The sequence below is a fragment of the Triticum urartu genome, chromosome 2A, assembly GCF_056163025.1.
Source record: "Triticum urartu cultivar PI428250 chromosome 2A, HENAU_Tu73, whole genome shotgun sequence".
NCBI lineage: Eukaryota > Viridiplantae > Streptophyta > Magnoliopsida > Poales > Poaceae > Triticum > Triticum urartu.
The window spans coordinates 749,316,833-749,333,916 of NC_141874.1; the positions used below are offsets into that span (position 1 = coordinate 749,316,833).

At 39.2% G+C, this 17,084-nt stretch overlaps 1 protein-coding gene and 2 pseudogenes across 1 annotated transcript; all 3 read right to left on the bottom strand.

Moving 5' to 3' along the window:
• Positions 1-1,938: 1,938 nt before the first annotated feature.
• LOC147987696 (putative indole-3-pyruvate monooxygenase YUCCA10) lies at positions 1,939-3,598 on the bottom strand (annotated as a pseudogene).
• A 4,514-nt stretch (positions 3,599-8,112) lies between these two features.
• On the bottom strand, positions 8,113-9,787 carry LOC147987697 (putative indole-3-pyruvate monooxygenase YUCCA10; annotated as a pseudogene).
• A 4,502-nt stretch (positions 9,788-14,289) lies between these two features.
• On the bottom strand, positions 14,290-15,963 carry LOC147987698 (putative indole-3-pyruvate monooxygenase YUCCA10). The gene is made up of 4 exons (XM_087540412.1): positions 15,265-15,963; positions 14,772-15,005; positions 14,563-14,685; positions 14,290-14,469 (listed from the first exon to the last, which is right to left on the bottom strand). Exons 1-4 carry the CDS (start codon positions 15,961-15,963, stop codon positions 14,290-14,292), a joined length of 1,236 nt encoding a protein of 411 aa, XP_087396538.1.
• Positions 15,964-17,084: the final 1,121 nt, after the last annotated feature.

Here is a 17,084-nt window from a genome sequence, read left to right on the forward strand (position 1 = left end):
CGGCCCATCATGTCATACTCAGGAGGCTGGCCGAACAAGGCCTCAGATTTTTTTGAATGATTTGAAGATTGCTCGAACAGAGGTACACTCTGCCAATCCATGAGCGTGTTAAGATTATATTTCAGTTACTGGTTATAGTTGCTTTTAGCTAATTCAAGTTTGGCATTAGCAATCTTTGCCATCTGAGTATATTTTGTCTTGGAAGTCAGTAAATTCCAATGAGTCATCAGTTGATAAAAGCGATAGACAAAATTGGGAGAAGCACATCCACTATATATGCTTTATTCCGTCAGTTCACATTGTAAAAAAGGGTACTTAGGATTTCTTATTGTCATGATTCAAATGATGTTCTATATATCCCATTGACACTTTTATAAATCCAATGTTGGTGTTTCTCCAAAAAGAAAACAAATGATTGCTTGTTATGCCTTCAAATATAATGAACATTCAGTATATATGCAAGTAGCCGCCTTCTTCGTCATGTAAGTGCCTTATTTTTGAAATATATAATTGCACATTTGAGTCAGATCTATATATCTAGGTAGAAGACTAGGATCTCTCTAGAAGTGCCAACTAGACAACAAACCAACATTATGAGAGAAAAGGTCTACTTATTATTTTCAACTATAAAAATATGACTAATGAGGCAGATTCCTCCAAATATTCCAAATACTTTGATGATGATTTTTTTATTAATCCAACAGTCCGAACATGAATCACTATGGATCGGTAGATTTCTAACTTGAGGGTCGTTGTGATCCATTTTTGGTTTTGGGCCTTGTGATGCCATGCCTCGATAGGTCTCCAAATATGAAATTCGCTGCCGTCACAAAGAGGTTATTCACTAGATTTAGTGAAAATGGTGAGCAAGTGTCATCCCAATTGAATAAATTCTGTTGTCATCACATGAATCTGCAACCAAAAGACATGTCACACCTCTTCTGAAGCATGCATGATAAAACAAAATTTCATAGAATTTCTTCTTGCAAAAGTTAATTGTTTGTCATGTAGTTTCTCTAGTCGTTTGTTTGTTTGTGCGTCATATCAAACACTCCATCTCTTATATATGTGAAAACTTTCTATTAGTAATAATACTAAAAAATGGATCTCTTCCAGTGGTAACTATACTAAAAAATTGTGTTCATGTACCCAGTGAAAATATATAGTGCATGTAGTACATATCAGGCTTCGTATAACAATCGGAGTATTGGCACCATGGTCGCAAGGTAATAAGCAATTTATATCCAAGACTATGCAGATGGATACCTTGGATCTCAGCCGATGGAAAACTTACTGCATACTGCAAACCCTGCGCTTCGGGCACAACAAACTGTGTCCACAACAGTTAAGGATACGTGTATCACGTAACCACAAATACACGTTCTAAATAGTAGTTTTCCGTCATATGGTGTTCTAAGTTTTAGTTTTAAGTTTCTAAATATGTTCACAAATATTTTTAATGATTTATAGTACGTCAGCTACCCCATGCAGATGCATGGGATGATAACTAGTGCCATTCTAAGACTGAATAGCACTACAGTACCGGCGATGGATGTAGTGAACTATGCATTTATTTTAGGCTGATGTGATTACTACATCCTATAGTTGTATACTGATGGGGTAAACATGCCACAAGAGATTTTGGTATAGATAATAGTGTATTGAGCGCATGCCTTTTGCACATATAATTTCAAGTAAATAAAATATAATACACAGTTGTAGGTTCAACCAAAATTAGAAATCTCTCCGCGTAATGAGAGTACATAGCCCTTGATTATAGTATAATAGTACATCTCTCTCCGGGGCTCATATGAACCTTAAAATAAACATAAATTTACTTGTCTAAAAGCTAGATACAAAGGTGACACAATGGATATATTTCTCAAAGAATCAACCTTCTAGCATGCTTGCCATGGTAAACTACATGTAAAAGATGATTTAACTTGACATAGAGTCCATCATAGATTTGATGTCATTAGCGATATTCTTGGCATCTGTTGCAATACCAGCTAATCCTCTCCTCGCCAACCCAGCACAGTAAAGCCCATTTCCACCTTTCCAATGATTCGGATATTTTTGGATGGGCAGTCCGTTGCCATTTAACATGCTCTCACCATTCTGGATTAAAAACACATAGACCCTGTTAGCAGATTTAATAATGGGTACACCAAGAAAACAAACTCAGACATGTTCAAACACAAGCTATATTACCTTGAGCCACATATTTGCCGTGCTTTTGTATCCAATTGCAAACACAATTGCATCAAATGACATTCTTTTGCTGCATTGAAATTTAATTATGTTGCCCTTGATCTTACTAATGCTCCCTTGAACCTTTAGGAGATAAAAAATACATTGATAACTTGGCATATCAAATCAACATATGTTATAAATTTATGTCATGTCAAGGATATACTTACTTTGATGATGCCTTTTTTAATCAATCCAAAGTTCCCAACATCAATTACTGAAGATCCGCCTGTTTCTGATTTGAGGGTCATTGTACCCATTTTTGGCCTTGTGATGCCATGCTGTGACAGGTCTCCAAATATTAAATACGCTGCCATCACAAGGAGTTTATCCACTAGATTCAATGGAAGACGGTGAGGAAGTGTCATCCCCAAACGAATTAATTCCTTTGTCATTACATGAATCTGCAACCACAAAACATGTCACACCTCTTTTGAAGTATGCATTATAAAAATAGAATTTCTTCTTTCAAGAAATAAATTTTTGTCATGTGGTTCCTCTAGTCTTTCAGTTGTTTGTGTGTGATATAAAAAGTCCATCTCTGTTTCTATGTGAAATACTTCCTATTAGTAATAACACTAAAAATTGCATCTCTTCTATTAATAACTATACTAAGAATTTGCGTTCATGCATCCAATGAAAATATATAGTGCATGTACGTACCGGGCTTCGTATAACAATCGATGTGTTGGCACCATGGGTCGCAAGGTCATAAGCAATTTCCATCCCGGAGTTGCCAGATCCAATGACCAATACATTCTTGCCAGAGTAGCTCTTGCCTGACTTGTAGCTTGAGGAGTGGATAACATCACCTGGAAAGTTTTCCAGTCCAGGGAACATTGGAATATTCTCTGCACTATTCTCACCACTTGCCACAACAAGAAACTTCGCCGTGAACTTGACTGTGGTGCACTTTGACATGTCCTTTGCCACAATGGACCAACATTTTTCATCATTGTCATATGTGGATGTCTCCACGCTGGTGAGATACTTTGGTTGAATGTTGAAACCCTCAACATAGTCATCCAAGTACTTCACAAACAAGGTTTTTGGTATGTACGTTGGTGCATCTACAGGGTATGACATGTGTGGCAACTCACAGAACTCCTTTGCGAGATGCAGCTTGAGGCGATCATACGCGCGGTTGCGCCAGAGTGACGCGCTCGACGATGGCATAAGGAATTGAGAATTGGCTAAGGCATGCTACCGTTGCGAGGCCTACTGGCCCAGCACCAACAATCAACACTGTAACACCCTCCATTTCAAAGAGAAGACTTGACAAAGCTATGGGATAAGTTCGGTGGTAGTCCAGTGTTTGTGGGTTTGCTCGATGAACTTTGGATGACATGCTCGTGTATGGGGGCATATATATACTGGTATCCTTCATGGGCCAATCTGTTTTACGGATTGAGCGATGAAAAAGGTAAATATTTATTGAGGCCTAATCCTAGTGTGTAGGAGTATTTCCATCTAAAAATGGAGCCGTTGTTGGTTTTGAAGGCGTGTACTGATACAAAATAGGTAGGAAACACACCGTTGATCGATTGTTGGTATTGGAAACTTATCGACCATCTTTTTTATGTGTAGATTAAAGATTCTTCATGTTTCTTTCCTTTTGCATCGTCACCAATGACAATTACTACTCTAATAATATTCAAGTGTTTCTTCCTCTTTGTATACGATATAGGATATTATAAGGATAAGTCTGATTTCCAAACACACATTTATAGGCAAAGTCAAATATAATGTGGATGACAAAAGGAAACAATCATCTGAGAAGGATTTGTTACCAACCATGTTAACCGGTTTTGTCGGCCAGTTTTGCATCCGGTTCAGTTGTATGACGGTCAGTTTTGGTTTTGCCTCCGGTTGAGTTGACGACCATTGCCATACCTTTGGTGTCAACACAACGAGCCGTTCGATGTTGTGAACAAAAATAAGTGGAACTTTAGTTCAAATATTTGAAACCATTTTTTTTAATATAAATTCCTTTTTATACTGAACACTGTTTAATGTGAGGCCATATTTGAACTTTGGTACATGCATATTGTCCTATGCCTGAACATCAAATTGAACGCTCATTGTATTTTTAACTCTACACACCAGAGTGTGGATATATTTTGTTAAAAAGATAATAAACCAATTTACTGAAAATCAAAATTGTCAATCCTGTCTCAATGTGGTTTTGCAAACTTCTGTGGTTCCAAACTGACTGACACAGATTAATCACAATTGTACGCAACTTCCATGCAAAACTGAACTGGAGAAGTGGATCTCGTACAGTTCATCGGATTTTGATTTGCCCAACAGAATAATCCACTACCTTCTATGACTTACATTTAGCATGGCACAAACTGCAGACTAAACCTATCGAACATATGATTACATTCGATTTACGACCGTCGAGTCCAAATGATTTCAACATCTACCAGACTACCACTCTGACTCATGCAGTTGGATCTTCTAAAGACTTGTGTGCTGGGTAGGTATATTCAGGCCTTCCTCACATGAAGGATCGTGTGGTACAGACAAGTAGCATCTTCTCTTCTTTCCAGATGGTCACTTCCCTTGGATCATTTATTCGTGCGGAGGAACTCCCGCATTTCTTGGTGGAACTCCCCACTCACTATCATCCGCATCTTCTTCGCGTCCTCCCACAACAAGTACCCGTTATCCCTTGCGTGGTCACAACATTGATCGAACATGTCCTACGCAAATAAGCGGCACCCAGATGTAAGTATAGTGGTAATCAGACTACTAGAGTACATGTTTTGAAATGTGTCCAAGCACCGTCCATCCGCAAGGAGCTAAAAGGGTTTGATGGGTGAAGGGTTTATTAATCCAACTGTCCCAACTCAATCGTTGTGGGTCGGTTGGTTTCTAACTTGAGGGTCATTCGACCATTTTTTGGTTTTGGGCCTTATGACGCCATATACCTCGATCGATCTCCAAATATGACATTCGCTACCATCACAAAGAGGTCACCCACTAGATTTAGTGAAACAAAGTGAGCAAGTGTCATCCCAACTAAATTAATTCTCTTGTCATCACATGAATCTGCAACTAAAAGACATGTCACGCCTCTTTTGAAGCATTCCTGATAGAACAAAATTTCATAGAATATCTTCTTTCAATTGTTATTTTTTGTCATGTAGTTCCTCTAGTTGTTTGCCGTTTGGGCGTGATATAAAACAGTCCATCTCTTATATATGTGAAATACTTTCTATTAGTAATAATACTAAAAAAATGCATCTCTTCTATGTAACCACAAATTCACGTTCTAAATAGTAGTTTTCCGTCATATGGTGTTCTAACTTTTAGATTTAAGTTTCTAAATCAGTTCACAAATATTTTTAATGATTTATTAGTACGTCAGATAGCCCATGTAGTTGCACACGTTGATAATTTGTGCCATTCGAAGACTGAATAGTACGTGGAGGATCTCCTCCTGTTGCTCCTGCTGCTGCTTGAGGGCCTCGCGGAGGATCTTGGCGCTGATGGAGGAGGGCACGAACTCCTCCTCCTCGGCCTGGTGGTGCTTGGCGGCGCCGGAGCGACGACGCTTCCCGGCGTCGGCCACCGCATCGGCGTCGGCGCCGAGCGGCAGGCGGCTGCCCTTGGGCTGCTTCTTGGAGGACTTGTGCTTCTTGCCAGTCATGGCCGCTGGCTCGGGCCTCGGTGGTGGTCTGTCGGGTAGGAGGTGGGGCGGCGGGGGACGGAGGTGGGGAGGGAGAAGGCGGCGCTGCATAGTAAAACCCTAGAGGAGGAAGGAGGATGGCGGATTGGCGGGTTTTGTTTTTGTGGACTTGTGGACTTGTGGAGGCCTCGCTCGTCATTGCTGGGCCTGCTTGCTTCTTCTCCTTGCTTAAGGGGCCGGCCCATCATGTCATACTCAGGAGGCTGGCCGAACAATGCCTCAGATTTTTTTGAATGATTTGAAAATTGCTCGAACAATGCATCAGTTAAATGTGCTATTTTGAAAAAATGGAAATCGGAATACAGAGGTACACTCCACCAATCCATGAGCGTGTTAATATCATATTTCAGTTACTGGTTATAGTTGCTTTTAGCTAATTCAAGTTTGGCATTAGCAATCTTTGCCATCCGAGTATATTTTGTCTTGGAAGTCAGTAAATTCCAATGAGTCATCAGTTGATAAAAGCGATAGACAAAACTGGGAGAAGCTCATCCACTATATATTTTTTATTCCGTCAGTTCACATTGTAAAAAAGGGTACTTAGGATTTCTTATTGTCTTGATTCAAATGATGTTCTATATATCCCACTAACACTTTTATAAATCCAATGTTGGTGTTTCTCCAAAAAGAAAACAAATGATTGCTTGTTATGCCATCAAATATAATGAACATTCAGTATATATGCAAGTAGCCGCCTTCTTCGTCATGTAAGTGCCTTATTTTTGAAATATATAATTGCGCATTTCAGTCAGATCTATATATCTAGGTAGATGACTAGGATCTCTCTAGAAGTGCCAACTAGAAAACAAACCGACATTATGAGAGAAAAGGTCTACTTATTATTTTCAACTATAAAAATATGACTAATGAGGCAGATTCCTCCAAATATTCCAAATACTTTGATGATGATTTTTTTTATTAATCCAACAGTCCCAACATGAATCACTATGGATCGGTAGATTTCTAACTTGAGGGTCGTTGTGATCCATTTTTGGTTTTGGGCCTTGTGATGCCATACCTCGATAGGTCTCCAAATATGAAATTCGCTGCCGTCACAAAGAGGTTATTCACTAGATTTAGTGAAAATGGTGAGCAAGTGTCATCCCAACTGAATAAATTCTGTTGTCATCACATGAATCTGCAACCAAAAGACATGTCACACCTCTTCTGAAGCATGCATGATAAAACAAAATTTCATAGAATTTCTTCTTGCAAAAGTTAATTGTTTGTCATGTAGTTTCTCTAGTCGTTTGTTTGTTTGTGCGTCATATCAAACACTCCATCTCTTATATATGTGAAAACTTTCTATTAGTACTAATACTAAAAAAATGGATCTCTTCCAGTGGTAACTATACTAAAAAATTGTGTTCATGTACCCAGTGAAAATATATAGTGCATGTAGTACATATCAGGCTTCGTATAACAATCGGAGTATTGGCACCATGGTCGCAAGGTAATAAGCAATTTATATCCAAGACTATGCGGATGGATACCTTGGATCTCAGCCGATGGAAAACTTACTGCATACTGCAAACCCTGCGCTTCGGGCACAACAAACTGTGTCCACAACAGTTAAGGATACGTGTATCACGTAACCACAAATACACGTTCTAAATAGTAGTTTTCCGTCATATGGTGTTCTAAGTTTTAGTTTTAAGTTTCTAAATATGTTCACAAATATTTTTAATGATTTATAGTACGTCAGCTACCCCATGCAGATGCATGGGATGATAACTAGTGCCATTCTAAGACTGAATAGCACTATAGTACCGACGATGGATGTAGTGAACTATGCATTTATTTTAGGCTGATGTGATTACTACATCCTACAGTTGTATACTGATGGGGTAAACATGCCACAAGAGATCTTGGTATAGATAATAGTGTATTGAGCGCATGCCTTTTGCACATATAATTTCAAGTAAATAAAATATAATACACAGTTGTAGGTTCAACCAAAATTAGAAATCTCTCCGCGTAATGAGAGTACATAGCCCTTGATTATAGTATAATAGTACATCTCTCTCTGGGGCTCATATGAACCTTAAAATAAACATAAATTTACTTGTCTAAAAGCTAGATACAAAGGTGACACAATGGATATATTTCTCAAAGAATCAACCTTCTAGCATGCTTGCCATGGTAAACTACATGTAAAAGATGATTTAACTTGACATAGAGTCCATCATAGATTTGATGTCATTAGCGATATTCTTGGCATCTGTTGCAATACCAGCTAATCCTCTCCTCGCCAACCCAGCACAGTAAAGCCCATTTCCACCTTTCCAATGATTCGGATATTTTTGGATGGGCAGTCCGTTGCCATTTAACATGCTCTCACCATTCTGGATTAAAAACACATAGACCCTGTTAGCAGATTTAATAATGGTTACACCAAGAAAACAAACTCAGACATGTTCAAACACAAGCTATATTACCTTGAGCCACATATTTGCCGTGCTTTTGTATCCAGTTGCAAACACAATTGCATCAAATGACATTCTTTTGCTGCATTGAAATTTAATTATGTTGCCCTTGATCTTACTAATGCTCCCTTGAACCTTTAGGAGATAAAAAATACATTGATAACTTGGCATATCAAATCAACATATGTTATAAATTTATGTCATGTCCAGGATATACTTACTTTGATGATGCCTTTTTTGATCAATCCAACAGTCCCAACATCAATTACTGAAGATCGGCCTGTTTCTGATTTGAGGGTCATTGGACCCATTTTTGGCCTTGTGATGCCATGCTGTGACATGTCTCCAAATATTAAATACGCTGCCATCACAAGGAGTTTATCCACTAGATTCTATGGAAGACGGTGAGCAAGTGTCATCCCCAAACGAATTAATTCCTTTGTCACTACATGAATCTGCAACCACAAAACATGTCACACCTCTTTTGAAGTATGCATTATAAAAATAGAATTTCTTCTTTCAAGAAATAAATTTTTGTCATGTGGTTCCTCTAGTCTTTCAGTTGTTTGTGTGTGATATAAAACAGTCCATCTCTTTTTCTATGTGAAATACTTCCTATTAGTAATAACACTGAAAATTGCATCTATTCTATTAATTACTATACTAAGAGTTTGCGTTCATGCATCCAATGAAAATATATAGTGCATGTACGTACCGGGCTTCGTATAACAATCGATGTGTTGGCACCATGGGTCGCAAGGTCATAAGCAATTTCCATCCCGGAGTTGCCAGATCCAATGACCAATACATTCTTGCCAGAGTAGCTCTTGCCTGACTTGTAGCTTGAGGAGTGGATAACATCACCTGGAAAGTTTTCCAGTCCAGGGAACATTGGAATATTCTCTGCACTATTCTCACCACTTGCCACAACAAGAAACTTCACCGTGAACTTGACTGTGGTGCACTTTGACATGTCCTTTGCCACAATGGACCAACATTTTTCATCATTGTCATATGTGGATGACTCCACGCTGGTGAGATACTTTGGTTGAATGTTGAAACGCTCAACATAGTCATCCAAGTACTTCACAAACAAGGTTTTTGGTATGTACGTTGGTGCATCTACAGGGTATGACATGTGTGGCAACTCACAGAACTCCTTTGCGAGATGCAGCTTGAGGCGATCATACGCGCGGTTGCGCCAGAGTGACGCGCTACAGCTCTCGCGCTCGACGATGGCATAGGGAATTGAGAATTGGCTAAGGCATGCTGCCGTTGCGAGGCCTGCTGGCCCAGCACCAACAATCAACACTGTAACACCCTCCATTTCAAAGAGAAGACTTGACAAATCTGTGGGATAAGTTCGATGGTAGTCCAGTGTTTGTGTGTTTGCTCGATGAACTTTGGATGACATGCTCGTGTATGGGGGCATATATATACTGGTATCCTTCATGGGCCAATCTGTTTTATGGATTGAGGGATGAAAAAGGTAAATATTTATTGAGGCCTAATCCTAGTGTGTAGGAGTATTTCCATCTAAAAATGGAGCCGTTGTTGGTTGTGAAGGCGTGTACTGATACAAAATAGGTAGGAAACACACCGTTGATCGATTGTTGGTATTGGAAACTTATCGACCATCTTTTTTATGTGTAGATTAAAGATTCTTCATGTTTCTTTCCTTTTGCATCGTCACCAATGACAATTACTACTCTAATAATATTCAAGTGTTTCTTCCTCTTTGTATACGATATAGGATATTATAAGGATAAGTCTGATTTCCAAACACACATTTATAGGCAAAGTCAAATATAATGTGGATGACAAAAGGAAACAATCATCTGAGAAGGATTTGTTACCAACCATGTTAACCGGTTTTGTCGGCTAGTTTTGCATCCGGTTCAGTTGTATGATGGTCAGTTTTGGTTTTGCCTCCGGTTGAGTTGACGACCATTGCCATACCTTTGGTATCAACACAACGAGCCGTTCGATGTTGTGAACAAAAAGAAGTGGAACTTTAGTTCAAATATTTGAAACCATTTTTTAATATAAATTCGTTTCTATACTGAACACTCGTTTAATGTGAGGCCATATTTCAACTTTGGTACATGCATATTGTCCTATGCCTGAACATCAAACTAAACGCTCATTGTATTTTTAACTCTACACACCAGAGTGTGGATATATTTTGTTAAAAAGATAATAAACAAATTTACTGAAAATCAAAATTGTCAATCCTGTCTCAATGCGGTTTTGCAAACTTGTGTGGTTCCAAACTGACTGACACAGATTAATCACAATTGTACGCAACTTCCATGCAAAACTGAACTGGAGAAGTGGATCACGTACAATTCATCGGATTTTGATTTGCCCAACAGAATAATCCACTGCCTTCTGTGACTTACATTTAGCATGGCACAAACTGCAGACTAAACCTATCGAATAGATGATTACATTCGATTTACGACCGTCGAGTCCAAATGATTTCAACATCTACCAGACTACCACTCTGACTCATGCAGTTGGATCTTCTAAAGACTTGTCTGCTGGGTACGTATATTCAGGCCTTCCTCACATGAAGGATCGTGTGGTACAGACAAGTAGCATCTTCTCTTCTTTCCAGATGGTCACTTCCCTTGGATCATTTATTCGTGCGGAGGAACTCCCGCATTTCTTGGTGGAACTCCCCACTCACTATCATCCGCACTCTTCGCGTCCTCCCACAACAAGTACCCGTTATCCCTTGCGTGGTCACAACATTGATCGTACATGTCCTACGCAAATAAGCGGCACCCAGATATAAGTATAGTGGTAATCAGACTACTAGAGTACATGTTTTGAAATGTGTCCAAGCACCGTCCATCCGCAAGGAGCTGAAAGGGTTTGATGGGTGAAGGGTTTATTAATCCAACTGTCCCAACTCAATCGTTGTGGGTCGGTTGGTTTCTAACTTGAGGGTCATTCGACCATTTTTTGGTTTTGGGCCTTATGACGCCATATACCTCGATCGATCTCCAAATATGACATTCGCTACCATCACAAAGAGGTCACCCACTAGATTTAGTGAAACAAAGTGAGCAAGTGTCATCCCAACTAAATTAATTCTCTTGTCATCACATGAATCTGCAACCAAAAGACATGTCACGCCTCTTTTGAAGCATTCCTGATAGAACAAAATTTCATAGAATATCTTCTTTCAATTGTTATTTTTTGTCATGTAGTTCCTCTAGTTGTTTGCCGTTTGGGCGTGATATAAAACAGTCCATCTCTTATATATGTGAAATACTTTCTATTAGTAATAATACTAAAAAATGCATCTCTTCTATGTAACCACAAATTCACGTTCTAAATAGTAGTTTTCCGTCATATGGTGTTCTAACTTTTAGATTTAAGTTTCTAAATCAGTTCACAAATATTTTTAATGATTTATTAGTACGTCAGATAGCCCATGTAGTTGCACACGTTGATAATTTGTGCCATTCGAAGACTGAATAGTACGTGGAGGATCTCCTCCTGTTGCTCCTGCTGCTGCTTGAGGGCCTCGCGGAGGATCTTGGCGCTGATGGAGGAGGGCACGAACTCCTCCTCCTCGGCCTGGTGGTGCTTGGCGGCGCCGGAGCGACGACGCTTCCCGGCGTCGGCCACCGCATCGGCGTCGGCGCCGAGCGGCAGGCGGCTGCCCTTGGGCTGCTTCTTGGAGGACTTGTGCTTCTTGCCAGTCATGGCCGCTGGCTCGGGCCTCGGTGGTGGTCTGCCGGGTAGGAGGTGGGGCGGCGGGGGACGGAGGTGGGGAGGGAGAAGGCGGCGCTGCATAGTAAAACCCTAGAGGAGGAAGGAGGATGGCGGATTGGCGGGTTTTGTTTTTGTGGACTTGTGGACTTGTGGAGGCCTCGCTCGTCATTGCTGGGCCTGCTTGCTTCTTCTCCTTGCTTAAGGGGCCGGCCCATCATGTCATACTCAGGAGGCTGGCCGAACAATGCCTCAGATTTTTTTGAATGATTTGAAAATTGCTCGAACAATGCATCAGTTAAATGTGCTATTTTGAAAAAATGGAAATCGGAATACAGAGGTACACTCCACCAATCCATGAGCGTGTTAATATCATATTTCAGTTACTGGTTATAGTTGCTTTTAGCTAATTCAAGTTTGGCATTAGCAATCTTTGCCATCCGAGTATATTTTGTCTTGGAAGTCAGTAAATTCCAATGAGTCATCAGTTGATAAAAGCGATAGACAAAACTGGGAGAAGCTCATCCACTATATATTTTTTATTCCGTCAGTTCACATTGTAAAAAAGGGTACTTAGGATTTCTTATTGTCTTGATTCAAATGATGTTCTATATATCCCACTAACACTTTTATAAATCCAATGTTGGTGATTCTCCAAAAAGAAAACAAATGATTGCTTGTTATGCCATCAAATATAATGAACATTCAGTATATATGCAAGTAGCCGCCTTCTTCGTCATGTAAGTGCCTTATTTTTGAAATATATAATTGCGCATTTCAGTCAGATCTATATATCTAGGTAGATGACTAGGATCTCTCTAGAAGTGCCAACTAGAAAACAAACCGACATTATGAGAGAAAAGGTCTACTTATTATCTTCAACTATAAAAATATGACTAATAAGGCAGATTCCTTCAAATATTCCAAATACTTTGATGATGATTTTTTTTATTAATCCAACAGTCCCAACATCGGTCACTATGGATCGGTAGGTTTCTAACATGAGGGTCGTTGTGATCCATTTTTGGTTTTGGGCCTTGTGATGCCATGCCTCCATAGGTCTCCAAATATGAAATTCGCTGCCGTCACAAAGAGGTTATTCACTAGATTTAGTGAAAGATGGTGAGCAAGTGTCATCCCAACTGAATAAATTCTGTTGTCATCACATGAATCTGCAACCAAAAGACATGTCACACCTCTTCTGAAGCATGCATGATAAAACAAAATTTCATAGAATTTCTTCTTGCAAAAGTTAATTGTTTGTCATGTAGTTCCTCTAGTCGTTTGTTTGTTTGTGCGTCATATCAAACAGTCAATCTCTTATATATGTGAAAACTTTCTATTAGTAATAATACTAAAAAATGGATCTCTTCCAGTGGTAACTATACTAAAAAATTGTGTTCATGTACCCAGTGAAAATATATAGTGCATGTAGTACATATCAGGCTTCGTATAACAATCGGAGTATTGGCACCATGGTCGCAAGGTAATAAGCAATTTATCTCCAAGACTATGCGGATGGATACCTTGGATCTCAGCCGATGGAAAACTTACTGCATACTGCAAACCCTGCGCATCGGGCACAACAAACTGTGTCCACAACAGTTAAGGATACGTGTATCACGTAACCACAAATACACGTTCTAAATAGTAGTTTTCCGTCATATGGTGTTCTAAGTTTTAGTTTTAAGTTTCTAAATATGTTCACAAATATTTTTAATGATTTATAGTACGTCAGCTACCCCATGCAGATGCATGGGATGATAACTAGTGCCATTCTAAGACTGAATAGCACTACAGTACCGGCGATGGATGTAGTGAACTATGCATTTATTTTAGGCTGATGTGATTACTACATCCTATAGTTGTATACTGATGGGGTAAACATGCCACAAGAGATCTTGGTATAGATAATAGTGTATTGAGCGCATGCCTTTTGCACATATAATTTCAAGTAAATAAAATATAATACACAGTTGTAGGTTCAACCAAAATTAGAAATCTCTCCGCGTAATGAGAGTACATAGCCCTTGATTATAGTATAATAGTACATCTCTCTCATATGAACCTTAAAATAAACATAAATTTACTTGTCTAAAAGCTAGATACAAAGGTGACACAATGGATATATTTCTCAAAGAATCAACCTTCTAGCATGCTTGCCATGGTAAACTACATGTAAAAGATGATTTAACTTGACATAGAGTCCATCATAGATTTGATGTCATTAGAAATATTCTTGGCATCTGTTGCAATACCAGCTAATCCTCTCCTCGCCAACCCAGCACAGTAAAGCCCATTTCCACCTTTCCAATGATTCGGATATTTTTGGATGGGCAGTCCGTTGCCATTTAACATGCTCTCACCATTCTGGATTAAAAACACATAGACCCTGTTAGCAGATTTAATAATGGTTACACCAAGAAAACAAACTCAGACATGTTCAAACACAAGCTATATTACCTTGAGCCACATATTTGCCGTGCTTTTGTATCCAATTGCAAACACAATTGCATCAAATGACATTCTTTTGCTGCATTGAAATTTAATTATGTTGCCCTTGATCTTACTAATGCTCCCTTGAACCTTTAGGAGATAAAAAATACATTGATAACTTGGCATATCAAATCAACATATGTTATAAATTTATGTCATGTCAAGGATATACTTACTTTGATGATGCCTTTTTTGATCAATCCAACAGTCCCAACATCAATTACTGAAGATCGGCCTGTTTCTGATTTGAGGGTCATTGGACCCATTTTTGGCCTTGTGATGCCATGCTGTGACAGGTCTCCAAATATTAAATACGCTGCCATCACAAGGAGTTTATCCACTAGATTCAATGGAAGACGGTGAGCAAGTGTCATCCCCAAACGAATTAATTCCTTTGTCATTACATGAATCTGCAACCACAAAACATGTCACACCTCTTTTGAAGTATGCATTATAAAAATAGAATTTCTTCTTTCAAGAAATAAATTTTTGTCATGTGGTTCCTCTAGTCTTTCAGTTGTTTGTGTGTGATATAAAAAGTCCATCTCTGTTTCTATGTGAAATACTTCCTATTAGTAATAACACTAAAAATTGCATCTCTTCTATTAATAACTATACTAAGAATTTGCGTTCATGCATCCAATGAAAATATATAGTGCATGTACGTACCGGGATTCGTATAACAATCGATGTGTTGGCACCATGGGTCGCAAGGTCATAAGCAATTTCCATCCCGGAGTTGCCAGATCCAATGACCAATACATTCTTGCCAGAGTAGCTCTTGCCTGACTTGTAGCTTGAGGAGTGGATAACATCACCTGGAAAGTTTTCCAGTCCAGGGAACATTGGAATATTCTTTGCACTATTCTCACCACTTGCCACAACAAGAAACTTCGCCGTGAACTTGACTGTGGTGCACTTTGACATGTCCTTTGCCACAATGGACCAACATTTTTCATCATTGTCATATGTGGATGACTCCAAGCTGGTGAGATACTTTGGTTGAATGTTGAAACGCTCAACATAGTCATCCAAGTACTTCACAAACAAGGTTTTTGGTATGTACGTTGGTGCATCTACAGGGTATGACATATGTGGCAACTCACAGAACTCCTTTGCGAGATGCAGCTTGAGGCGATCATACGCGCGGTTGCGCCAGAGTGACGCGCTACAGCTCTCGCGCTCGACAATGGCATAAGGAATTGAGAATTGGCTAAGGCATGCTGCCGTTGCGAGGCCTGCTGGCCCAGCACCAACAATCAACACTCTAACACCCTCCATTTCAAAGATAAGACTTGACAAAGCTGTGGGATAAGTTCGGTGGTAGTCCAGTGTTTGTGTGTTTGCTCGATGAACTTTGGATGACATGCTCGTGTATGGGGGCATATATATACTGGTATCCTTCATGGGCCAATCTGTTTTACGGATTGAGCGATGAAAAAGGTAAATATTTATTGAGGCCTAATCCTAGTGTGTAGGAGTATTTCCATCTAAAAATGGAGCCGTTGTTGGTTGTGAAGGCGTGTACTGATACAAAATAGGTAGGAAACACACCCTTGATCGATTGTTGGTATTGGAAACTTATCGACCATCTTTTTTATGTGTAGATTAAAGATTCTTCATGTTTCTTTCCTTTTGCATCGTCCCCAATGACAATTACTACTCTAATAATATTCAAGTGTTTCTTCCTCTTTGTATACGATATAGGATATTATAAGGATAAGTCTGATTTCCAAACACACATTTATAGGCAAAGTCAAATATAATGTGGATGACAAAAGGAAACAATCATCTGAGAAGGATTTGTTACCAACCATGTTAACCGGTTTTGTCGGCTAGTTTTGCATCCGCTTCAGTTGTATGACGGTCAATTTTGGTTTTGCCTCTGGTTGAGTTGACGACCATTGCCATACCTTTGGTGTCAACACAACGAGCCGTTCGATGTTGTGAACAAAAAGAAGTGGAACTTTAGTTCACATATTTGAAACCATTTTTTTAATATAAATTCATTTCTATATTGAACTCTCGTTTAATGTGAGGCCATATTTTAACTTTGGTACATGCATATTGTCCTATGCCTGAACATCAAATTGAACGCTCATTGTATTTTTAACTCTACACACCAGAGTGTGGATATATTTTGTTAAAAAGATAATATACCAATTTACCGAAAATCAAAATTGGCAATCTTGTCTCAATGCGGTTTTGCAAACTTCTGTGGTTCCAAACTGACTGACAAAGATTAATCACAATTGTATGCAACCGCCATGCAAAACTGAACTGGAGAAGTGGATCATGTACAATTCATCGGATTTTGATTTGCCCAACAGAATAATCCACTACCTTCTGTGACTTACATTTAGCATGGCACAAACTGCAGACTAAACCTATCGAACATATGATTACATTCGATTTACGACCGTCGAGTCCAAATGATTTCAACATCTACCAGACTACCACTCTGACTCATGCAGTTGGATCTACTAAAG

Excerpts from the sequence above, each read along its gene's own strand:
- LOC147987698 (XM_087540412.1), bottom strand. The coding sequence starts at position 15,963 with ATGTCATCCAAAGTTCATCGAGCAAACACACAAACACTGGACTACCAC. Across the intron at positions 14,686-14,771 it reads TCAAAAAAGGCATCATCAAA|GTTCAAGGGAGCATTAGTAA; the intron begins GTAAGTATATCC and ends TATCTCCTAAAG. Across the intron at positions 14,470-14,562 it reads CGGCAAATATGTGGCTCAAG|AATGGTGAGAGCATGTTAAA; the intron begins GTAATATAGCTT and ends TTTTTAATCCAG.